The 23,096-nt window shown below is 44.0% G+C and overlaps 2 protein-coding genes across 7 annotated transcripts in view; both read left to right on the top strand.

Annotated features, from left to right (window-relative positions):
• The first annotated feature begins 607 nt into the window (after nucleotides 1-607).
• On the top strand, nucleotides 608-3,055 carry SMIM19 (small integral membrane protein 19). The gene is made up of 3 exons (XM_056328926.1): nucleotides 608-818; nucleotides 960-1,084; nucleotides 2,171-3,055. The coding sequence occupies exons 1-3, from the start codon at nucleotides 655-657 to the stop codon at nucleotides 2,236-2,238; spliced, it is 357 nt and encodes a 118-aa protein (XP_056184901.1). The 5' UTR covers nucleotides 608-654; the 3' UTR covers nucleotides 2,239-3,055.
• A 635-nt stretch (nucleotides 3,056-3,690) lies between these two features.
• The window catches only part of SLC20A2 (solute carrier family 20 member 2), a 59,051-nt gene continuing 39,645 nt past the window's right edge, over nucleotides 3,691-23,096 (top strand). For 3 of the 6 annotated variants that reach the window (XR_008820237.1, XM_056328913.1, XM_056328899.1), the window contains exons 1-3: nucleotides 3,701-3,807; nucleotides 4,387-4,460; nucleotides 22,656-22,799. The gene's annotated coding sequence lies outside the window, so the exon portion shown is untranslated. Of the gene's footprint in view, nucleotides 3,808-4,386; nucleotides 4,461-22,655; nucleotides 22,800-23,096 lie in introns of all 6 variants that reach the window. The other 3 variants (XM_056328873.1, XM_056328889.1, XM_056328882.1) reach the window with 3 other exon arrangements.

Here is a 23,096-nt window from a genome sequence, read left to right as displayed (position 1 = left end):
TGCCAAAGTATGATCCTAGATTTGTGCTTTTTGGCCTCAGGAGCATATGGAGCATAGGTGCAAGCTATGTTGCTCCAGCATCTAATATCCAGCAACTCCCATTATGGCACATTAGGGGAAAAAAAAAAAAAAAAGGCAGTATTTTTTCAAGAAGTGCTGTTTCTATTTTGACAACCTGAACTGTCAAATTTAGTCCCTGTGTGGAAAGTGAAGGCTTGTAACCATCTGAACCTCTTTTCCTCTCAACACCACGTGCTGCTAAGCTACATCCCACGATTCCACGGCCGCAGAGCCAGCACCAGCCCAGGCGGGCGAAGGTGCTTTTGACCCCGCGGCTGCCAGGCTTTCCGAGCTGCTGCATTCACCCCCCCTGCCCACCCGCCGACGTCCCCTCTGGCGCTGGAAGGCTGTGCCACCCCCCGTGCCCGTGTCGCCACCCGCTTATGTCCTCTCCCGCAGCGACTCGTAGCTAGAGGGGGTACAGATTGCGGGCAGGGCAGGGGGGCTGCAGCCCGAGGCCACTCACCGCCCCCCCCGGGCCTCCCCGTGCCGGCGGCAGGGAGGCCGAGGCGCGGCACCTCACCCCGGCCCCGACGGCCCGCCTGACGTCACTTCCCGCCGCCACGGGGCCGCCCCTAACGGCCGTTCTCCCCCATGGCGGCGGCGGCGGCGGCCGGGGGGATGGGCGGCGGCGGCTCGGCGGCGCTGGGCGACAGCAGCGCTATCGACTACTCGGTGCATGAGGCGTGGAACGAGGCCACCAACGTCTACCTGCTGGTGGTGCTGGCCAGCCTCGCCCTCCTCGTCTACGCGCGGCGGTGAGGGGAGGCCGCGGGGTTGGGGGGGAGGCCGCGGGGGGCGGGGCGAGGGCTCCCGCCGGGAAGCGGCCGCGCCGGCCCCACGTGTAGCCGTGCCGGGCCGTGCCGGGCCAGGCCTCTCACCGCCTTGCCCCCTCGCAGGAACAAGAGGAGGATCATGCGCATCTTCACTCTGCCCCCAGCCGCCGAGACGCCGCCCGAGCCGAACTTCTACGACAGTATGAAGAAGATCCGCCTGCGGCAGCAGCTGGAGATGTACTCCATCGGTGAGTCGGGAAACGAGGGGGCTCGCTGGGCCTGCGGGTTACCGAGGACGGTTCCTGCAGGGGTGGCCTCGAGCCCTGCCCGTTCTCGTGCGGTGGGGACACTAGGGCAGAGCCTCTGTCCTGCAGCACCGTGTAGGGAGCAGGCGTTCTGCAGGAACGTGGGTCGCAGGATTGAGGCGTGAGGAGGTGCGGAGTGAGGGAACAGCCGCGTGATTCTCTTAGAGCTGTCAAAACGAATCCAGTGTTGAAGTTAAAAATACATGGGAATGTCTGAATATTGTCCAAATATGGATGGATTTGTAAAAGTTGAGAGGCCTGGGGAATCACCAGTAATTCAACTTCATAAATTGAGAATAAATGAGAATTTTACTTTGGCAACAACTGTTAACACTCCTATCTTAATGTTGAAGGTCAGGATCTCCATGCCTCTGATACTCCAGAGGTCCAGTTCAGAGAAACACCTGCACTTGCTTCACAGCTGCCGTACATGCAGGCCTAGAAGAAATACTTAATGAGATGAAACCTTTTAAATATAAATGTTCTCAAACCAGGCCACTGCATTCTGTAGGAACAAAAATGTATGTGCTGCCTACCAAGGAATGCCTGCTGGCATACATTGTCGGTGTTTGTTCCACCACATACAACTCTTTGATCTTCCTTTGCCTTGCTAACCAGATTAATTTTGAAGTCAGTGTAGTTGTTAGCTTGTGGCTTGTTGTGGAGGAGATGAGTGATGTGGAGATCAGTTGTGTGACTGAGTCGTTCAGGTCATCTCTAATAATACTTCTGAAGCCATAGTCTTTGATTTTTTTTTTTAAATGAAAGGACCCAAATGGAATAATAGTTCTCTGCCATTAACTTAATGACATTTTGCTATGACCCTGCTGTTCAGCCTTTCCAAGGCTGTACGCTCCAGGGCTAGTTCCATGCAGTGACTGAAACTTCCCCTTGTGTGGCTAAGTGGTGAAATTACATTCTGTAACCTTAAGTCTGTTTCTTCATTGTTATATGTATACGTGTATACATGCACACACATATATATAATAAACAGTATACTCAGTGTTGATCGGTGTTTCTTTTTTTCAGCAAGGAAGTATGAACAGCAGCAGCAGCCACCAAAACAGACTGAAAGTGTACAGCTCTCAGTGGAATGAAGCCCACAGTTGTAGGAACTCAGGATATGTTTCCAGTGCTGATGATAACAGCCAGTGTGGAGCTATTTTCAACGCCTCTTAATCGATACATAGCTGAAGGCAAGGGGAAAAGGAAGAGATCTCTCCTAAAAACTTTGTTCTCAGTAGCTTTTCTCTGAGCCCCGTGAAGTAAACAGAGTGCCTGCTGAAACATTCAGCGTGAAAGTACCCAACACAGCACAGACGTGCTCAGAGAAACCTCTGAGGGTAGAGAAGCGCAGTTTTAAATTATTTCTTTCTCAGCTAGCACCTTGGAAATAAGCTCCTACCTTCTCTGGTAACAGCACCCTGGAGAAAGCCAAGGCAGTACCTATCTGCTCGGAAACCCTTTTGTTCCTTGATCACGCATTGTTGAATTTGTGGAATGCGTTCGGTAAATGTGAATGAAGATACTGTGGCCTTACTGCCTAGTGAAGGTGAACACCTTTGAGAGCTTGGCTTGTGGCTGGCAGTAGTGCAGAAAGGTTCTGCTCTCTGTTTATATGGGGGTTGTGTATGCAATACTGTGAACCTTTCCTGGAGAAACGAAGAAGTACGCGGTGAACTGCGGGTCTAGAAGACGCTTAAGGCCAGTACTCTATAATGTTCAAAGGTGGTTAGGTTAGTCAGATTGCTTTAAAGAGTGGGATTGCCTATAAAAACTTGTCTAAGGTGATGGCTTATCCAGAAGAGACATCACACACCGGTTACTTTTTTCTTTCTAGGTAAATCACAAAATCAGTGAATTCAAAGAATACTGCAGAAATTTCTTAATAAAAGCACCTGATCATGAAAACTACTCGAAGATGTATCATGCTGTAATTCCTAACGTTACACGACTTTGAGGGGGCGGAATGGTCAACAGAATGCCAACAAACAGCACGGAGAGCTGGGAGCGTGTGGCCACAAAGAGGGATTTTTTTCTAATTCTGTGCTAAAATACATTAAATCTTGGAGTAAATAGCACTGCAGTTCTATTCAGATAAGAGCAGATGTGGCTTTGTTCACCAAATCTGGTTTATTAGATTGAAATTACCTGTACCTTAGCGTCTGCAGGGACAGTAAAACATGACCGGGGCCGCACGGACCACGGCAGAAGGCGGCTCAGCAGGTTTCCCCCGTGAAAAGGGGCTTGTTCGGGTGAAGCCGGTGGCCCCTGCCGGCGGCTCCCCGCGTGTAACAGAGGAGAAGGGCAACGCGGCGGGGCCGAGGGCTGGTGGGAGGCAGCGCCACTCCCCCGCTGCGACGGGGAGCAGGGAGCCCTCGGAGCGCGCGGGAGCGCCGGGCCACTGCCTCCCCCGAGGTCTTCCGGGCTCCGCGGCGTCTCCCCGTTACTTAGCGGTACCTAGGCGGGCCAGAGACCCGCCTCCGACCGAGCCCCCGGGGCGCCGCTGCCCGCCCAGCCCTATCCGCTCCGCGGAAGCGGCGCCCTTCCTGCCCCGCGCCGACCTCACTTCCTGCCGCCGCTTCCGCCTCCGGGCCGCGCCGGTTGCTGCTGCTGCCGCCGCCGCCGCCGTTGCTGCTCGGAGGCCGTGGGACAGCCGCCGGGCGGTGAGTGGGACCGTGGTGGGGCACGCGCGCGGGGGCGCCCCGTTCTCGCCGCTCCCCTCGCCCCGTCCGCGCTGAGGGGAGGGGGGCGGCGCGCGGGGGCCGTTGTGAGGCGGGAAGGGGCCGCCTGAGGAGAAAGCGCGGGCGGGGGCGGGGCCGGGGCCGGGGCCGGCTGCGGCCCCGCTGGAGGCCCGTGGGCAGGCTGCGCGCTGCCGGGCCGGGCCGGGCGGGCTGTCCCCGCCGTCCCCCGCGGGAGGGCTCTCTGCGTCCTCTGCCCGCCTGCGCCCCGCGGCCGCCGCAGCGCTGTCCCGGCGCGGCGCCCCTGGCTGTGCCGAGACGCGGCCGCCCTTCCCGCCAGCCCTGCCCCCCGAGCGGGCACGGGGCGCGGGCAGCGCGGGGGCGAAGCCTTTCTAATGGCGCATCCTCTGTGACGCCCGCCGGGGCTGCTGTCCTCCACAGCCATCCGCTGCGGCTCCACACGTGTCAATAAAGCAGCATGTCAGAATGAACCCCATCTTTTCAGTTTACTAAAGCCAGACGTCGTTCTGTCTGTAGCTAATAATTTTACAATTTCCCTCTCAGCTGAGCTAGAAGCACCATGAAGCGCTTAGAAATCTCGAGTGGCTTGCAACTCCGCTTGTATTCGTGGACCTGAGGTAGTGGCACAAGTATCTTACAAACTTACTTGTTGAGATAAAGCATTTTTGATGAGAAACAGCAAAAGCAAAAGATTTTCCAGGGCCTGTACCTTTTTGATTTGCTAGGGTGTTAGAAGAGTGCTGCATGAGCCACGAGCGAAGGGCAGGTGGTGGTTTGCTTTCCTGACTCAAGTGCAGCTATTGAAGTTCTGTCCCAGCAAAACTATGCCATGTTTTGTTAGGGTTTTTATATTTCAGTTTTGCAGTACAAGTATGCTTTGGGATGGGATGGAAGGTGCAGTCAGCTATTTTAATTTTACCTCAGATTTCTGCAGTGATTTTTACCTATTAATTCATGATATTGCATATAGGGAAAAAGTGCTTTCTTTAATTGGTAGTAAAACAGTTGATTCCTAAAAGCAAAGGCAGAGACGATAGGTGTTTGGGGTTTTTTTGTGTCCGTTTGTTGTAGTTGGTCTTGTAGGCGTGCACGGGAATGGATTCTCAAACTCTCATGGAACTTTGTTCATGATGAATTATTAGATGTCTTGGATGGAGAAAGCTTGTTTATGACCTTTAAAAGAATTGTGCCAAAGTTATCTTTAGTTGCATTTATTTTTGAGAATGCTGTACAGAGGCAAATCTCTCTGGTTTACTCAATACTGTTTAAAAAGCTATTATGATATGTAGAATTAGCGGTGTCTGATCACACAAAGCATGTGAGGGGAAGCTTTCAAAGCAGTTAAAACTTTGCATCTATAAGGTGCCACAAAAAAAGCATTAAGAAGTTCCTCTCAACTGTAAGTTGGATGTCTTTTAGAGTCTGACTGCTCTGTTGTGTCCGTGGGAGCTGCTCAACAGTCAGATCTTTGTAAATGCAGTCTTCAGGTGGAGTTACAACCATGGCTCTCTAATCTTATGTGAAAACAATAATCTTCTGTTAAATCGTGGAAAAGTCATCTCTCTCCTCATAACTAATATGTGGCTGGCTAGGTTTTATACTCAGCGCTGCACAGAAGATCAAAGCTTTTTGGGCAGAGCTTTATGAATTCCGTGGCAAGGCTCAAGAGGGTCTTAAATATTTGTAAGCTATGAGTGTGACTGTTTAAAGCTGAAGATGATGTAAACTCTGGGGGCCTTGTAGTGGAAATATCTTCCCCTGTGCCATGAAGATTTTGAGTTTCAGTCAGGTGTTACATGCCTGGATAGTACGAATTGGCATGTGCCAGCTGAGTACAGATGAGAACATAGCCTGTAGCAGCTGCTGTGGTGTCTTTATAGCCATAAGAGTTACGAATTTCAGGAGTGTGATGCTCAGGTGCTGCTAAACTTTCTGTCAAACTTCCCTTCCAAAACTGCCTGATCCATCAAGAAGACCCACAGGGGAAGCCTTTGCAGTACACTTCTACTGCTGACACCAGTAGAAGCGCTGAAAGCGGGGAGAAGATCCCAGTGCCTTCGTCTGAGGGCAGTTTGCAGGGAAGCTTCTTCAGTGCAGTGCAAAATTATTCATTGAGAATATCCTAACCTATGATGAATCTTTCTGTAATTTACATTTTGCATATATGTTTAAGCAAATTGGCTAAAAGCCTGGTGACAGCACAGGGCTCTGGAATGTCTCCTTGTTGCCTGGTAGTTTATTCACGTTAGCTTACTTCCGTGAGCATAATTGCTCCTTTTAAAGTTCTCCTGAACTCAGGAGTGCCGCTGCTATTGAGCAAGCTGAAATTATACACGCTACAGAGAGAAAGGTGGGTATGTTGCAACCTAACCTCTTTTTCCAAGGAATTGAAAAGATTTTGCCCCAGCCCTAATTTCTACATTAAAGAGATTGAAAATTGTTGCTACGTGCCTTCTTCGACGGTGAGGAAGCACCGTGTTATTAACTCTGTGATGTCTTTGGCCTGTGATGCCTAAAGAGCAATAGCATTTGGAGGAGGCTTGCTGACAAAGTGGAGTCTTCAGGCATGGTTGCTCACACTCCAAATCGGAAGTAGTGATCAAAAGGCATTCCCTTTCCCCTCCAAACAATTAAACCATGTTTTAGTCATGGTAAGGAGCCTAGCTGATGTCACCTGATTTATTAACATAGTCACTCAAACAAAAAGGCAGCACTTGATCCTGTCCTTGAGACAGGGCTGCCGCAGAAGAGCAGAAGGTTTCAGTGCCTCAGGCCTCTGAGAATGGAGGTAAGATCCTTTACTTTGCAGCTGTGTTTCTGTTGTGGAATAAGAGTTAAGGGCTAAGAAAAAGTTTCTTGTAGTCTAACAAGCTCCATCTAAAATTGGTGTCGCCTGGATCGGCAGGACTCCCTGCTGGCTAAGGGGCAGATACTGATATGACCAGAGATACTGACCACTTGTAGAACACCCCAAAGCCAGTGCAAATGTCTCGTGAGAAATCTGATGTTGGTGAGTGGAAATTGGTGCTGCTTCTTCTTTAATAGAAGGCAAGAAGGGAGGAGGAAAAAAACCCGTCGTGTTAAGAGCATAAGGCTCAGGATTTTTTTAGGCAAGAGGAATCTTGCCTTAATAATACTTTTTTTCAAATCTCTGATTAAAAAAGGCCAATAAAACTCAGCGCTTACTTGTCTCTGTGAAATCTGTGTTTACAAGGAAAAGGCTAGGAACCTTTTTAAGAATGAAGGTGCTTTGCCTGATTTTTGCAAGGAATGTCTAAGCTTTGGGTGTTACTTTAATAAAAATAATTCCTGATCTTTTTATGGAATAGCTAAACTCTGGGCGTTACTTTAAAAAAAATAACTTCAAACTCCAAGGTTAACAGAATTGCTAAAAGGAGTTAGTTCTCAATGAGAAAAACAATAAACTGAACTTGGAATTTCTGAACCAAGCCCTTGAAGGCAATTTGTGGCAAAACTTCAGAAAAAGATTTTTTTTTTTTTTTTTTATAAAATAGCCGTATATCTTCTTTCTCAATTACAGCTAGGCAGTGCTTTGAAAAGTGGTTCTCCCCTTGCAGAGGCCTAAGAATGAGATATTTTAGGAGAACTGGGTTTAATTTTAATTTAACAGTCTAATTAATTAAGAATCCTAATAAGGGGCTGCTCACATTAAGGATTTGCTGAAACTGGAGTCTGAGAAAATACTTACATTTGCATATCCAAATAAAAACTTATATTGTGAGTCTGCAAAGGAGTAATCCCCTTCAGTTTATAGAATACAAATTTTCAGATTATAGAAGCATTTGTCTTTTTTGTAATGGAATAGAATGAGTATGGTGAAAAATCTTGGCCAGCAGGAGGGCTGTATTACTTTCCAAAGTATCCTCTGGATCATCCTGAAAACATAGTTTCTAATATGCTCTTGACTGACAGTATAGGGTGTGAAGCATAAATTCCTGAGCAGGGAAGATGTATGTTGGTTGTGCAATGGGAGACTCCATGTGATCTCGTTATTTATGGTGCTTCTCTCAGATGTCTTTCTGGGACTCGAACAGCTGCTGTGAACTTTACCCAGCACAGAGTACTCTGTATGTTTGAACAACTCAGTTTTGTCGTGGCTCCCATCATGGTGTACGCTCTGATGAGCAATATTAGAACCAACTTCTGTGACACTGGTTGTAAAAAAAGAACAGAACTTAGGGAACCCTTTTACTGATTGGGGAGGGGTGGGTAATAATACCATCTTCTATAGCTTTGGTTGGTGGACATTAGGGAGTGATAGTTGAAGGCGTCCAAATTCTTTATGCTGTAATATGGAAGGAAGGGTAGACTGACAGATGAGGAAGTCTTGCTTTTTCTTTGCAGAGGGAAGTTCAGAAGGGTAGAGGCAGAGGTGCAGACTCTTTCAATCTTACCTCTTTTCTTCATGACCATCTTGTTGAATGGCAGCAACTGTTGTTTGCAGGAACTTTCCCTCACTTTTGTAAAGAGCTGTGGTTCATCTTGCGTGATATGTGGCATTGCCATTGCTAAATAGGTCCAAATCTACAGTCAGATAAGGGTTGGAATAATTGATGTTCTCAGCTCAACTTAACTAAGTTCACATGATCTGTAAGTGGCCAGAGGATTTTTTCTTAGGCAAAGTATGTACTGCTTGTACATTTATTTAAGGCTATTTTTAGCACAACAGACTGAGAATTCTAGCAGCCAAAAATACCTTTGTTGAGTCCATTAAAAGATTTCCTTACCCAAATTCCGGGTTTGTGTGTGACAAAACAGAAAATATCCCATCTTTTTGACTTCATCTTCAGTAATGACCCAAAAGCAGAGCAAGCATTGCACTCAAGGCCTCCGAGATTTCTTTTACCGCTGCTGATGGGAGAATTGTTCTATATCATTACTGTCTTCTCTTTCGACCTCAGCAAATTCTGAAATGCCAAAGGCAAACCACTTGATGGCTGATCAGAGGTCCTGGAGATGCTGTTACGGCAGTGCTCTGAAACTTGTGGCTTGGACCACAATTTGAGGGTTGCCTAAGAGCATAGTAGAAGTACTCGGTTCAGTATGTTGTCTTTACACATGTGAGACAGAAGAACAGGAAAGTGTTTATGGCCTCTTAGAAAGTATTAAGATCATCTGGCACAGAGTTTCTAAGACTGCTGCATAACTATTAAATGGCTTGGGGGTTGGTCGTTGAGAAGTATGCAATGGGACAAATTAACTGCCATTATGAGACCTGTGATTTTATTGACTAATCAGTATGTGATGCTCAAATATAGAAAAAAATTGCATGTGGTTGTATTACTTAATGAGCTAATAGTTGGCAAAGCAGTACCTATTACCATGTCTGCTAGTGCTATTTTGATCCATTTGTTTATGGACCATAGGCTGTGACAGGAGTTTTCTCTTGACCGGTTGCTTGCCTGAAGATCTTTCTAAAGAGGGATGATATCGTGTAATTTTGTTTTTGGTTGAGGCAAAGAAGTGTCCTCTTGCCATAATGTACCAGTTCCAAGCCTGTAATCAAAACAGTTGCAATAAAACAGTGATGGCTATGTGGTGTTTCTCACAGATGCTGTAAAAGCTCTGTCATCTCCCTGGGGGGCCACTTTACCATAAGAGATCAGTCAGACGTACTTTTTCTCTCCTAAAAACTTTAGGATTAAGGTTCTGTGGCCTGGGGTCCAAAGTTTTAGCTCCAGAGGCTGGGATAAGAAAATGAAGCCCAAATAGTTACTGTAAACAGGACTATGTTTTGGGGAGACAAGAGGATCCAGAACCTCAAGTTTGCTTTAGGAGTCTCCTTTCTTTGTCTGCTGCTTGCATACATCTCCCCCCCCAACATTTGTTGTATGAAGGTGTGGCTATATACCTTGGTGCCTCTTGCAAGCGTTGTGTGAGCAGGAACAGCGGTGACTAATCACACTGAAGCTTTAATAAGTACTTGGTATAATAGTCATGATGAAGATGTCATGAACTCATCCATGAGTAACAACACAGGCTAAAGTTACTTCACAGAGGAACCTGAGGCCCACAGGAACGTCAGCCATGAGCAAAATGAGATTGGTTTTGCTTGGTTGGACACTGTTGTTCTTTATTCAGACGTGGAGATGGAAGGGGAATTCTTTGCTCAGAGGGAGAGGTTCCTGTGTGACTTTGAAAAGCCCAGCATGGTATGCTTCTTGTCTGTTCTTTTATAACTAAATTCATCAGCATCTCAAGGGGGTTCAAAGAACACAACACTGGGCAAAACAGTTTGCTTGTAAGGGTAGCAGCTCTGGAGTGGAAAACACCTGAAAAATGAGCTTGCAAGATATGGTAGAGAGGCCTACTGTAATTCTGGTGGAGCTGCCAGCTTCCAGCAGATTCCAGAAGTTTAGTGTATAGAAATGTTGCTGGATAACTGATAGATGTTGCTAGGTTGTTGCCTTAAAGACCCTCAGATTGTGTTCCCACTCTGTAACAGGGCACAATATGGCATGGGAGCTTACTGTGAAAGCAGTGCTGGAGCCCTCGGAAGGGGAAGAGAGGTGGTTTAATAGCAGTGCTAGTTCCCATAGTGCAAGAAAAAGGACGTTGAAATGAAATTGAAAATCAGTACATTGGAAACCTGGCATAATTATACCACATGATATTACCGAGGCCAAAAGTTTAGTTGAATTCAAAGCAGACCTAGACATTCACATATATATATAATGGCAATGTCCAGAGTTGCAGTAAATAGGATTACAAATAAATTAAACATACAAACCTTCATGCTAATTGATGAGGTCAGGAAGGAATTTCCCCTTTGGGTGAATTACATCATTGTTCACTACCCCAGCTGTTCTGCCTTCTGAAGACTCTGGTCCCAATCACAGGAGGCAGGATTCTCAAACAGATGGACCAGCGATCTGACCTGTTGTGGCATTGCTTAGCTTACCTTGCCTGGGTAGGATCTCGTGGAAAGTGTTTCAGAAGCATTTATACTTTTTGTAGGGTTTTCTGAGGCTACCTGTACTGCAGTGTATGTCTGCTTCTCCAGTTTCTCATTGGCAGAAGAGGACAGCTGTTGACAAAGTGCCTTTAATGAATCCTGAGAAGTGCCTGCTAACACGTCAGTAGCAGCCCACGTAAAGACGGATGGGTGTATAAGGCATCGCTGTATTACTGTGTAGGTTAAAAAGTAGCTCTGTGAGCAGCTGAACTAATGAAGATGAGAGTTTCCTGCAGCTTACTCAGTTTTGGTGGCACTGTGGTATCTTAAACATCTTCCCTTCTTTCTTTCCATTACACAGCAGTACTGTGAGTGTCCCTGATTTTCCCAACACAGTGCCTGAGCAGCCTATCGCTGACCTGTAGTTCTTAAGTATATTTCATCACAACATGATGTCTCCCTGATGTTTGTGAATGAGGCACATTGCTCGGGGCTTCTCAGTTATTTATTCTGCAAACCTGTTGTAGGAATTGAGCACTTGTGAAATCTCTATCCATTTCCATCAGATTAGCTTGACATTTGCCTTATAATTTATGTTTCTGTGCATGGGACAGTTGGTGTGGTTATGTAACTATTGTTTCCTTGGGAAACAAGGAAAAGTATCATTTTTCCAAGCAAGTTGCCATGGAACACTCTCAAAGCAGTGAGGTGCATGAACAGTTACACCAAATAATCGAGGCACGTGTGCCTTTAAAACACGCACTGTTTAATCTTAAGACTTTCCCCAAGGTATAAGGGGAAGGCTTCCTTGCCAGAATACTGTAATTGAGTTAACAGTCTGGAAGGTTTCAGTGCTTTGTTATTGAGCTACAAAATTCTTCTGCTGGTGTTGGCCGTTATGAAGATCAAAGTTAGAAGTACCAGCCTACCAGTAAATTGTCTCTTCAAAAGAAAATTGAAAATTCCTCGGTTGTTTCAGGTGACAGCCAGCGTCAGATCTTTTTGACAATTATTAATCTTTCTTTGCAGCTCTCTTTCTGCCTGCAACAGTGAGCAGCCTGCATGTCTTGTACTCCGTATAGTGTATATGCTGAGTGTAGACACCTGATTAATGAGTGAGGATGTCAATAATAAATTGAGCTACTTGTCTGCAGTTAATTTCTGGTGCTCAGGGAGAATATGGAGTTTTGATGATTATGGAACAGTGAAATTGTGGTTTCTGTTTCTTGTAGACAGTGGTTGTCATGATAAAAGGTTAAGGATCACTGTGGTATAAAAGAATTGGATGGTATCTGGACATGTTCTGGATGTTCTGCTATGGGACATGTGTGGCTGCATCTGCTTTTGTGCTCTGTAAGCTCCTGAAATCTGAGTTGCCTTTCCGGAGTAGGCAGTAGCACGTTTCTCAATAGCAGGTATGATTGCTGAGGCACTGGCTTTTAGGACTGTTTGCCTCCTAAGCACTTCACAGGGTAAGGACTTCTTCAAGAGTTCAGGGTAGAGGGAATATGTGTTTTTCTTTGACATATAATCCCTGCACAGCAAGTAAATGTCCGGTTACTTAACAGCTATTGTTTCTGCAATACCCAGAGCACTGTCACGAGGGTTTCTTGCTTTGACTGTCCAAGGCTTAGTTATCTTCTCTGCTGCAGTGTGCGAGAACCAAAGCCAAGGCTTTTTGTGCTCAGATGGGACTCTGTCCCTACAGCTGTCTTTTGTTGCTAGCATAAGACACAAAGTGACCTGTCGTTTTGCTGGGAGGAGTTGGCGAAGGACTATGCTGTCTTTCTGAGTGAAGTGTACCCTGTGTGTGGAGCATGCTGCTGTGGAGTGCTTTTGCAGAAGAAAGGAGGATATTTCAGATGGGAGGTGGAATTCCGAGAATTTGAGATAGTATTTGATAAGAGGTAGGATCTGCTCTGCCTCTGCTAGGAAGAGATTTTGGTGCTAATGCTTTTTTAAAGATGACCTTAACCCTAAAAGGGAGAGATAAAATTGCTTTCATCCTTCTGTCTTACTGAGAGCTGGCTGGTAGAATGGGTTTGGTGCCTGCTTATCTGTCTTGAAGGCTTCATGGCTGAGGAGGCTGCAGAAATCATTTCTCCTGCACGCCCTTGTTCAGCATTCCAGCAAAATCATGAGACAAAAATGGTTTGGGCTGCTTGTTTGGATGCAAGATGGCTGTGTCTCCATTTTGCGGATGAGTCATCTCTCTGCCACTGTGTTGTTAGACTCCGAACAGTGTTGCTGTTGGCTTTGGGCCCGCTTGATCCCAAGTTTTGGATGGCAAAAACAAATAGGCAAGTCACCTCCACCCAAATGCCAAACTTTATGATATGATTCTGGGGACAAAGACACATTGAAAATACCTTAGGCCTTTGTCACCTTGTAGTTAAACTGCTGTAATGCAGGGGAAGTGTCTCCTCCAGTACCCGATAAATGTGTAAAAATGCAAACTTACTGTGGAAGTTGTGTAGATTAAGGAGCAATGAATGGGGAAAACAGAGGAGAGGCTTACATCTTAGCTTTTGGTCTCAGTTGTGGACTGGAGCTCTACTTACTTGGACAGATGGGTCCTGGGTAAAGATAACGTGCATTGTTTTTGGTAGCAGATAAGTTAGTAGATGGGTCAGTGACTTCTTTCAGTTAAGCTGGCTGCTGCAGACTACTTCTGCAAGCTTGGCACCTGATGATGTTTTCCACAGTATGTAAGGCTGGCTGGTATGGGATTTCTGCAGCTTGTCATGTCAGGAATGGAGGTGCAAGTTGGGAGACTTCATTAGTTACTGGAATTTTGGCACACACTGTTTACATACCTAGTTTGGCAAAACTTTTCTTTTGTGAAAGGAACTCTTATTTCCTAAAAGGAACTTGAATGAAAGTTGGGATTTTATTAAAGACACAGAGGCATATTATTATTCATCTTTCCTTGCTTCATCCCTGTGATGTTTCCTGTTTTGCTTCTTGAGATACAGGTGTCATGATGAGGAGCTTCTCAGAAACAGAAGTGGATGATGAGTGGAGATGAAGAAATCATACATTTAAGAAGTTGGCTCAAGTTTCCGTTACAGGCATGGAAAGTTTCTGAGACCAAGCCATGTGAGAAGAACATGAGTAAAGAAGAGGGAGATGTAGACCCAGACTTTCTAGAAGGGATTGCAGGATTTGAGAGGACGCTGCACAAACATCACGTAGTTTGCTTGCTTATTCATTTACCTGCACCCCTTGATTGTAATACTTTGTTTGCATATCTGTTTGGAAGTTGAAAAATCCCCTCACATCTGTGTCTTTAATATAATCATGGCTTCAGGCTTGTTTTAGGAAGAGCAGAACGTTGCTGTAGTTTTATTTGTGGATTAGATAGCTGCTGTTTTGTACTTGAAATCAATTTTGTTCTTTTGTAGAAACGTACATTGAATATGGAGAAAATCAGACCATGACCCGTTGAGGAAATCAGGGGGTTTGCTTGCATTTTATAAACAGCCTTTGCATCAAAAGTGCGACAGGTGCATAGGCAAAAGAAAAAAAGACAGCGCTAGTCCTCTAATTTAAGTAACCTTGTAATGTATTGTTCTTACGCTGTCCTTAGATGTCAGAATCAAATATTAATCAGCTCAATCTTTTTTACTTGACTGTTGGTCGCAAAAATATTCCAGATAGGTAAGATTTCTTGGCAGGACTGTGGGGTTTTAAGTGCAGATTACTTAGTATTGGGTTAGGGGAGAGCTTTTTAGAAGGGTAGTTTTTTGATAATCTTGGCTGTTACGTGACATATCTCCAAGGATATGCTAGCTATGCAGTCCAGCAACTTAAGATGCTGTGAACAGACTTAATTGTAGTAAGTCTTTGATATGTAGGTACTAAGACTTTGACATATATGTATTTATAATTTTAAAATTAAATGTAATTTCCTATATTGGACAGCATTGCTGGTAGAGGCAAAGAGAATCTTTATTTTTGTTATGAACTCTTATCTGGTCTTTTATCCTTAATAAAAGGCTATGGTTATTTTTGCATACTGACTGAATATTTGGCCTTTAAGAGTATATAATTAGATGGAAGAGTAAAAGCAGTTGTTAAAGAACTGTTTTTCTAATGAATGTAGTTTGAAATCATATAATTTTAGTTTCTTCTGAACAGATGTGATTAGTGTGTTGGAAATAGTTTTACAGTGGATATAAAGGGAACAGTTGAGAGACAGTGGCTGAAAATGTGTCCAGCTATTTTTGTAGCTAACAGCTATTTTTTTTCAGTCTCTTTACTTAGATTTTTCCATATAACTGAACAGCTAAATTACAATTGGATACAAAAACTATTTGCACTTAGTAATATTTATATTTCAAAATAGGTTTTATTGTACTAATTGATAAGTAAATCACAATGACTGTGAGAAAATCCTAGCTTATATTATTGCTTTGATAGAAATTTGCATATGGGATAGTATTGTCTGTATCGTATAAAAATGTTTTCATGGATTTTTAGCTGCTGAAACTGAATTCAATAAACTTTAGTTACTGTTGTTGACTGGAACAAGTAAATTGCACATTTCTGTTTTCTTTGCATTACCTCTGCTGCCTCTATGTTCACCTAGTGTTTCTTCCAGCATTACTCCTTACATGGTATTTGCTTTCTTTAGATTGACCCGTGAGGCACTCTTGGTGTGGGTTTTTGGCATGTTCTTGTGGAAGACTTTCTCGATGGAGAACTGTGCCTCTGAGTTTATGCAATTACTTTATGTTTTCTGAATAAACTGTAGAAAATCCTAGGCAAAATAAAACCCAGGATTAGTATGGTAGCCAGTGGGTCCGTATGTAATTTTTTCATATTTTAAATATATTTGTCAGTAACTGATGAATGTGTTTTAAAGTAGATACAGAAGGATACCTGAATTTCACATTAGTTTAGTGACACTAGTGTATCCCAGATTGAATGTACATTAGTGAACAGTATGATCTACATTCTGGATTACTTTGGAGAATGGAAAATACTTTTTTGCTTGGTTGAGAAAATTTTAAATCTGGAAAGGATTGTGGTTTGTTTTTTTTAAACTCTAGTACTTCAGATCTGAAAGAAACAACCTTGTAATACAGCCCAATCTTATTGTAATCTGTTTAGTAATTTGTGTTAAATGAAGTAATTCAAAGGTGTTCCTGTCTACTGAAGGTTTAAAGAATACAGAATCAAAATGCAGGAGATAATTGGTTAAATGCTTAGAGACAGTGTTGATTGAAACATTGAGACCATTTTGGGAGTACTGTGTTCCACTGTTTCAGAGCAACTGTTGTCTTCATAGTCATTTTGTTAATTTGATTTAATTTAATGTCTGGTTAATTCAAGGCTGAGGAACTGATGGGCAGTTGAAAAAATGGCATAATTAATGTTACCTTTTTAATTTGTGTGTAGAAGTGATGGAAGAGGAAATTACTTCTATGACTTCTGGAAGTCTTGGTGACCAGAAACAACCAGTTGTTTAGGAATTATAGATACCTTGTTTACTTCTTTAAAAGAAAAAATATTTTACATACTTTTTTACTTTTTTCCTGAGTATTCAGTGTTCTTTACATGATGATCCACTTGCTCATTTGTTTTACGCATAACTGAGTGATTTTTCTTCATCAGTATGACAAAGGTAGACTGTGGTCCCTTCCGGATCTTACAAGAAAAGTGCTTCACACATGCTTCCATACTCCAGAGGACTCTTTACACATGGTGCGGTGGTTGTCATACCTGGCTGCTGTAGACATCAGTATTTTTTTTTCTTTTTCCTCCTTTTTTGCCTTTTTTTTTTTTTTTTAATCCTGATACTTCAGCTGTCTGGGAATTTGCACCCTGCTTTTGGAGTGGTGTGACTCCTCTCTGTGCTTGTATGGAGTTGAGATGGCTGTGTCAGTGCTGTGCCATTCCCATTGTTGGTTAGGTCACTTTCTGCAAGGGAAATGCATAGGTCTAGAGAAGTCCCTGTTCAAGCCATCATGGACGTAACAGGATCCTGGCATGGCTAGCTCTGGTTCTCACCCTTCTCCAGAAAGGCAGGGAAGAGGGAGGATTCCTTGTGGAATTCCTGACCTCTCAGCAGCATCCATGCTATCTTTCTTCCTCTGGGCAGCCATTGCGGCGCTGTAATGCATCACTCTCATTAAAACAGCTAAGCTATAAACGCAGTTTTCAGAGAATGAGGCATGCTAGCTACTGATGCTGTTTGCTGGTGCCATGTACTCAAATATCTTCCGTTACCTTAATGAGTTTCTGTTCCCTTTATAGCCTCTGTCAGCAAGCAAAGAAATTCTAGCTGTTTGAGCTCTTGCTGCAGATCAATACACTCATCAGTTCACTGGGGGTGATGTGTGTCCCGTTATCCTGCTCATACCTTTAGGAAGATGCTTTGTGCTTCACCTGGACGCAGGCGCTGGACTGCTGAAGGACAAATGCTAAGGTTACCAGGGTTTGCTCCCAGGAAAAGCCCAGATGAAACACAGCTGTTGCTGCATGAGCAGTAACTCATCTGAGGGAGAGAGTTCTTGAGAACAAGATCCCTGGCCAAGCCGCTACATTGAGCTGGTTTGTAGGTCTACTTTTCCTATGATTTTCAGTGCTAATTCTCGCACGGGAGAAGCATTGGAAAGCAACATTTTCCTTTGCAGAGGATAAAGCTTAGCTTTTCTTGACCTGCTTCACAGAACTGCATGCCCTTAGTAAGTCCTCTTGGAGGTGTTTGCTGAGCCAAGTACCCAACTATGCGACATTCTGTGGCGTGTTGCGTTGGTGATGATTTAATTCCTAGCTGATGTGACAAGTCTGTTGACCATCTGTTTGCTCCGGCAGCATCGTCAACCTATGGTGCAGCACCTGGCACATTAACTCTGCCTTGTTGGTGGAACTCAAATGTTTTAGTTTGACCATCACACTGCTCACGTCTGTAGCAGCAAAGGCTACAGGAGATGGGTGTGGACCATTACATGGATTCTGAAGAACAGAGATCAACAGCTATTAGACTTTGCGGGGAAAACGGGTTTATTAGTTGTCAGGTGCCCTTCTTCACGTGGTGTCCAGACACTATTAGGCATGGTCATCAGCCTCCTGGTATAATATTTGGCTCCTATTCCTGTGAAATGAAGCCAGGGTCACAGCTTTCATTGCTGTGTCCACCTTTATATCTTTATTACTGCAGTGTTTGTGGAAAAATAAGCAGAATTTCCATGGCCACGATGTATTGGTCTCATCTACCACTTACTCCCACAACCCTGGTCAGCAACTCAGAGTGTCGTCATCCCTCCTCTCTTTGGTTATACTCCTGGTCCTTTCCTCCTTTTGGCATTCAGCTAGCTCATTTCGGCAGTGCTTGGTCCTCTGTCCTGCTGGCCGCACTGATTTTGGAGATTGTCACTGAGAGCCAGCCAGTGTGGTTTGGTGTGTTGATAGTTGCTTGCTCACTCCAGCTTCCTTTGAAGAGAGAGGGTTGCTGGACTCAGGAGAGCCCCAGCCATCTCTTCTGGTGCAACAGGAAAAGACTCCACAGTGGTTATTCTCTGAAACCCAAACCAAAATGGAAACGGCAAGCAATCCGGCGCTGGAGGCGTCAGGTTTCCTTTATCTGAGAAATTTGCATTGTTGACTTTTGGCAACCGCACTCTGGCTTTTTACCAAGGGGATCTTTGCATAAGCCTCTGAATTTGCAAAACGCATATTTTTGGATTGCCACGGGAGTGTTTCATGGGCAGTTTTTATGTTCTGTGTAAAGTCAGTATAGGTCCGTTAGTAGTTCAGGATAACGCTTCTGGATTTGTCAGCAGTAGCCAGGGCTTTTAGAAATACTTTGCCCGTGCTGGTTGCTTTCTTCGGATATGGGGCTGGGGAGGGGAACTGATGGATGAAGCTCAGGGAGTCTCAGAGCAGCAGTTCACCCCTTTCCTGTGGCTTAGTATGGATGTAGTACGCTCGGTCTCTGGAGAATCAGCCAGAGTCATGGGCAGTATGAGTCCGGTTCCCGGCATTAACTGGGGCAGTGCTTGAATCAGCGGTGGCCGAAGCCCTGCTCCTTCCGAATGGGTTTGCTGCCTTTGAACTCCTCCTGGCTCAGCGTGGGCTTGCGCTGTGGCAGGGGTCGGAGCCAGCCTGGCTCTCCCAGGCCACCCAGCACCTGGAGCCTGTGTCATCCTCTGCTCCCGCCTTGGCCTCTGGCAATTCCAGTTGCGGGTTCCTCCTTTTCCTTTTCCCAGGGCTCACTTGCTCAATGGACAAGTGTGATCTCAAGAAGAATCACGCTGTGTAACATGGCAGCCCTCCCTGCATGCCTATGCAAGCACAGCTGGTTCACCTTGACCGTCGGGAGTGCAATTCTCTTAGCAGGCGTGGGATGTCCTTTTTGAGAGCCTGAGGTCTTGCTGGAAGAGGAAGTTTGGGTGACAATGTGACAGGGTTCAGAACCATCACAAAACCCCATCCAAATGGTTTTCTTCCTCAGAGCAGAGGAGTCGCTCTGTCCCTGAATGCCAAATGACTTAATTTTTATGTCTACCACGTTAGACTTTCCAGAGAGTCCCTGAGATGGTTTTTCTTGCAGCAAAACATGGATGCATCTCTTTCAATTTGGAGATTATCCTGACGGATGACAGAATGTGCTGGAGCTTGCTGCCCAATATGCAAAAGCAGATGTGCTTTTGTTGGTTGGAGCCAGCTCTTTCCAGCTTGAACTGTGTGTCTAATTTAGAATTTTGTTGGTATTTGTTAGGCACAGTGGAGTTACCAAAGCAGCCAGAAATGGTGCTGTGTTCCACAGAGCTGTGTTAAATCTCCATTAGCCTTGAGGACCTCAGGGCTGATTTCCAGGTAATGATCAGTGTGGTGTTCTGCTTCAAGTCCCCCATGGTGTAGATGGTCACGGGGGCCTTCAAAATGAGAACGAAGGGTATTCCAAGAGCTGGATTTCCTTGAGATACGATGTGATACCTGTGCAGTCATCTGCCACCTGTTTTCATTCCTCTTCGTGACTTTTATTTTCTTTCTTTGTAGATTGAGGGGAAAATAAGGGTTCCCAGGCAGGGTCAGGGACAGAAATACTGGAAAGAGATACAGATAGTCCCCAGTTCCAGCTGCTTATGACTCCCGGTTTTTGAGTACCAGCAGGTATGTGAAAGCCTGAAAGCTCCCTTTGCTGCTCTGTAACCTTGTTTAAGTTGGCACAATGTAACTGGAACAACATCCTGCAGCTTTCGGATGTTTTTATTGTATTTCTGTTTCTGACCAAATGCAGTTTACGGGTATTCAGGTTCCAATTCTTACAGGCTTTTATGTTAGAAAATTATAAACATCCCCATTATTTTGTACTCAAAATGTATGTATTTTAAAATAAGTACAATTGCTGAAATATATAGCCTTCCCATCTGAATGGCAAAAAGGCCAGTTACATTTGAGATAAAAGTTACATAAAGTTGCAAATTGTGTTTTAGTGGTCACTGGTAAATGAGAATCTGGGCATCTTTCAGAAAATAGCTGACGCAGAAATGCAAAACAAAGAGAGTTTCAAATTAATTATTTAAATTGGCATGTCCTTTCACATTATTTAAACCAGAATATAAATCTGCCTAGCGTGGGTTTGTTGAAACGAATCGGGATCTGTCAGTTGTGGATTTACCAGAATAAATTGCAATTAAAAAAAAAATGCTACCTGATGGAGAATGTAATATAGAATATTCATCATTTCTGCAGATACTTGATTTGATGGGAACCAAACTGATGCTGCCATTGCCAAAAGCCGATCCTCATAATTTATTTTGTGGTCATATAAATTTTCCTTTGCCTGCCTCTTTAGTGGTATCCCAAATTGTAACTCTTTCTAATGGTCAACCAGTCTTGGCTTGGATTTTCCCATGCCTGAGGTCTACAGTGCTGATTTAGCAGAACAAAAACTTTGAAGGTATTTCCTTTTCTCTGTGCTGTTTATTATATCCTTTGCCTTGTGTGTAGACCGAGCTCTGAAGCTTAGGTCAACAAGAAACCACCGTTGTGGTCAGGCTGGCTCGTGGGAAGCGGCACTCAAATGGTTCCATGTGGTCTTCTCCCAGGTCTGAGATGATTCCCACAGGTCAGGCTGGCAACTTCTGGCTTTTGAAAATAATGTAGGTAATGTCCTTTTGACGGTCTTGTTACCTGCATTTGCGCGCTGGTGGTGGTTACTCTAGGCTGGGTGAACGGTCCTTTAAGGAGAACTAGGGTGGGTTTAGCGTTTACTTGGACCGTGTGGATTTGAGCTTTTCCAAGGTAGACATCACCAACACATCATCTCTGAAGAGAACATGAAATAATATTTTGTGTTCTTTTTTTTTTTTTTTTTTTACTTTATAAAGTTAAATAAGTGCTTCAAGAAAGTTTCTGTGTTTGTTTATTCACCTCCTTAAAACCTTGGAATCCAGACCTATAAATACAGGCTGACCTCATGTTTACAATTATGACCGCTCTCACTTAAATTGATTGATACTACTTGTTTAAAAGAAAACAAAACTCTTTTAAGATATGTTCAGAGCTGAAGGAAAAGATTAATGTTCTTGTTAAAAAATGTTGCTTTTGTCAATGAGGGAAAGCCTGTTTGAAAGTATCAACCTCTTTCACTTTGTTAAAACTAGGAAGCCTATTTGCCAGCTGTTACAGAAGTAAAAGGAGAGACTTTGCAACCAGACTTAGGAGATGTAGCTTTTCACAAAGTTAGCAGCTATATTGCAGGCTTAATAGTAGTTGGGTATTGACCTTAAATAAAAGAGTCAGCATTTCTTACAAAGAATCGTGGCGTGATACTTAGAATTCTTTTTTTTATTGGGGATTTTTAGTGTCATTTCTGCATTGCAGATTTCTAGCTGGAGTTTTGCCCTAATCCTTAGAAGATGATGTAGGCTTACTAATCCATGTGAGTTTTCTTAAGAAATGTAAACCACTTTTCAGGTTTACCAAATTATCCTTGAATATCATCTGCAGCTGAATTTAACCAATTTAGAAATTTTTTGCCTCTTTGTTAAGAAATACCCTTTATTCAAACTTGAAAAAATAGATGAGGTAAGAATTATGTCTCCAAGTCTGTGTTTACAAATCTAAATCGATGATTTGGTTTTCTCAAATGCACAGGACACAGAACATTTACTGATTTAAGTTTATTATGTAGAAATATGATTCCATGTCTTTGAGTGAGTCAGAATGGAGTAAAACTTAACAGTTAAATTTAAAACATCATTTATTTATAAACCAGAATCATGTCCAAATAAATTTGCATCTATCAGATTTTTAAAGCTGTGACAATGCAGTTTTGATTTACATTCCTTTTTGTAGAATAAAATGGCTTAATTGCATTATGTAGCATTGAAGCAAATATTTTATATAAAGCTAAGCTGGGTGCTTTTAAGCAAACATTATTTTTGCCTTGACATACATGCAAAAATGTTTCCCACTTAAAGGAAAGTGGTTGAAGGAATTTGGATTGGGTAATGTAGGTTGAACTGTTGAAAGCGAAGTTGCTTGCTTAGGCATTGATCCAGTCAAAACTCGTGCACATCTCTAACTTTCTGCAGTCTGTGTAGCCTGTGAGACCTCTACTGACATGGATAAAGTAACAAGCATGCAACATCTTTCCCGAATTGGATGTGCGTACCCTACCGTCACATGCACTTGAATTAAGCCTGCATTTAAGCGTGCTTGCAAACAGAAGACCTGGGGCTCCTCAGAAATTACCTGATCGCACCAAAATGCCCAGCTGGCAATCAAAAATGAGATTTCCTTTCTTGTCTATGCCTATGCTTGGGGCGGGGGGGGGGTGGTGGTGGGGGAAAGGGAACGTTTTGTTGCTTTTAATATGAGCTTCATTGGATTGGTTTGTCTCATAGTGCAGTCGTGACGCAGTGTTGTGTTTTATCAGTGCCCACCCCCAGCAGAATTCTTTGCTTAAGAGGAGGCAGATTTTCACCTACTGAATAAGACTGTGGACTCGCATTGATGCTTCTCGGTGTTGTCTTGTGTGCTCTCCTGTGCCAGAGTGAATTTTATCCTGGGACTGCCTGGTGTAAGTTACAGCCCTCTTTCTACCCTCTGGAAGTTTGCATGTTCAGATGTGACTGTGCTGAATGATAGAATGTCTATTTTAGTCTTCAGCCTGTATTTACAGTCAGGAGGGCAAGTTGCTCAGGAACTTTGCGCCTTTTTCTTTTGAAACAGCTTTTAAACACTGGGTGAGTTTTAAAGATCTCTCTGCATGGTTTTCTTTTATAAAACGTGTTTTCCATAACCATGAACACTTGTTTTCTCTGAATGGATCTTAAAAATCTGTAGTGATGAAGCATAAAAAACACTTGTTTGTTAG

The sequence above is a fragment of the Falco biarmicus genome, chromosome 1 (genome assembly GCF_023638135.1).
Source record: "Falco biarmicus isolate bFalBia1 chromosome 1, bFalBia1.pri, whole genome shotgun sequence".
In the NCBI taxonomy this organism is placed as follows: domain Eukaryota; kingdom Metazoa; phylum Chordata; class Aves; order Falconiformes; family Falconidae; genus Falco; species Falco biarmicus.
Note: the sequence above shows the minus strand (reverse complement) of the source record. Positions and strands in the feature narration are given on the sequence as shown.

Bases quoted from the DNA above. Each gene is read 5' to 3' on its own strand.
- SMIM19 (XM_056328926.1), top strand. From the start codon at position 655: ATGGCGGCGGCGGCGGCGGCCGGGGGGATGGGCGGCGGCGGCTCGGCG. The intron at 819-959 runs GTGAGGGGAGGC...GCCCCCTCGCAG, and splicing joins CTCCTCGTCTACGCGCGGCG to GAACAAGAGGAGGATCATGC. The intron at 1,085-2,170 runs GTGAGTCGGGAA...TCTTTTTTTCAG, and splicing joins GCTGGAGATGTACTCCATCG to CAAGGAAGTATGAACAGCAG.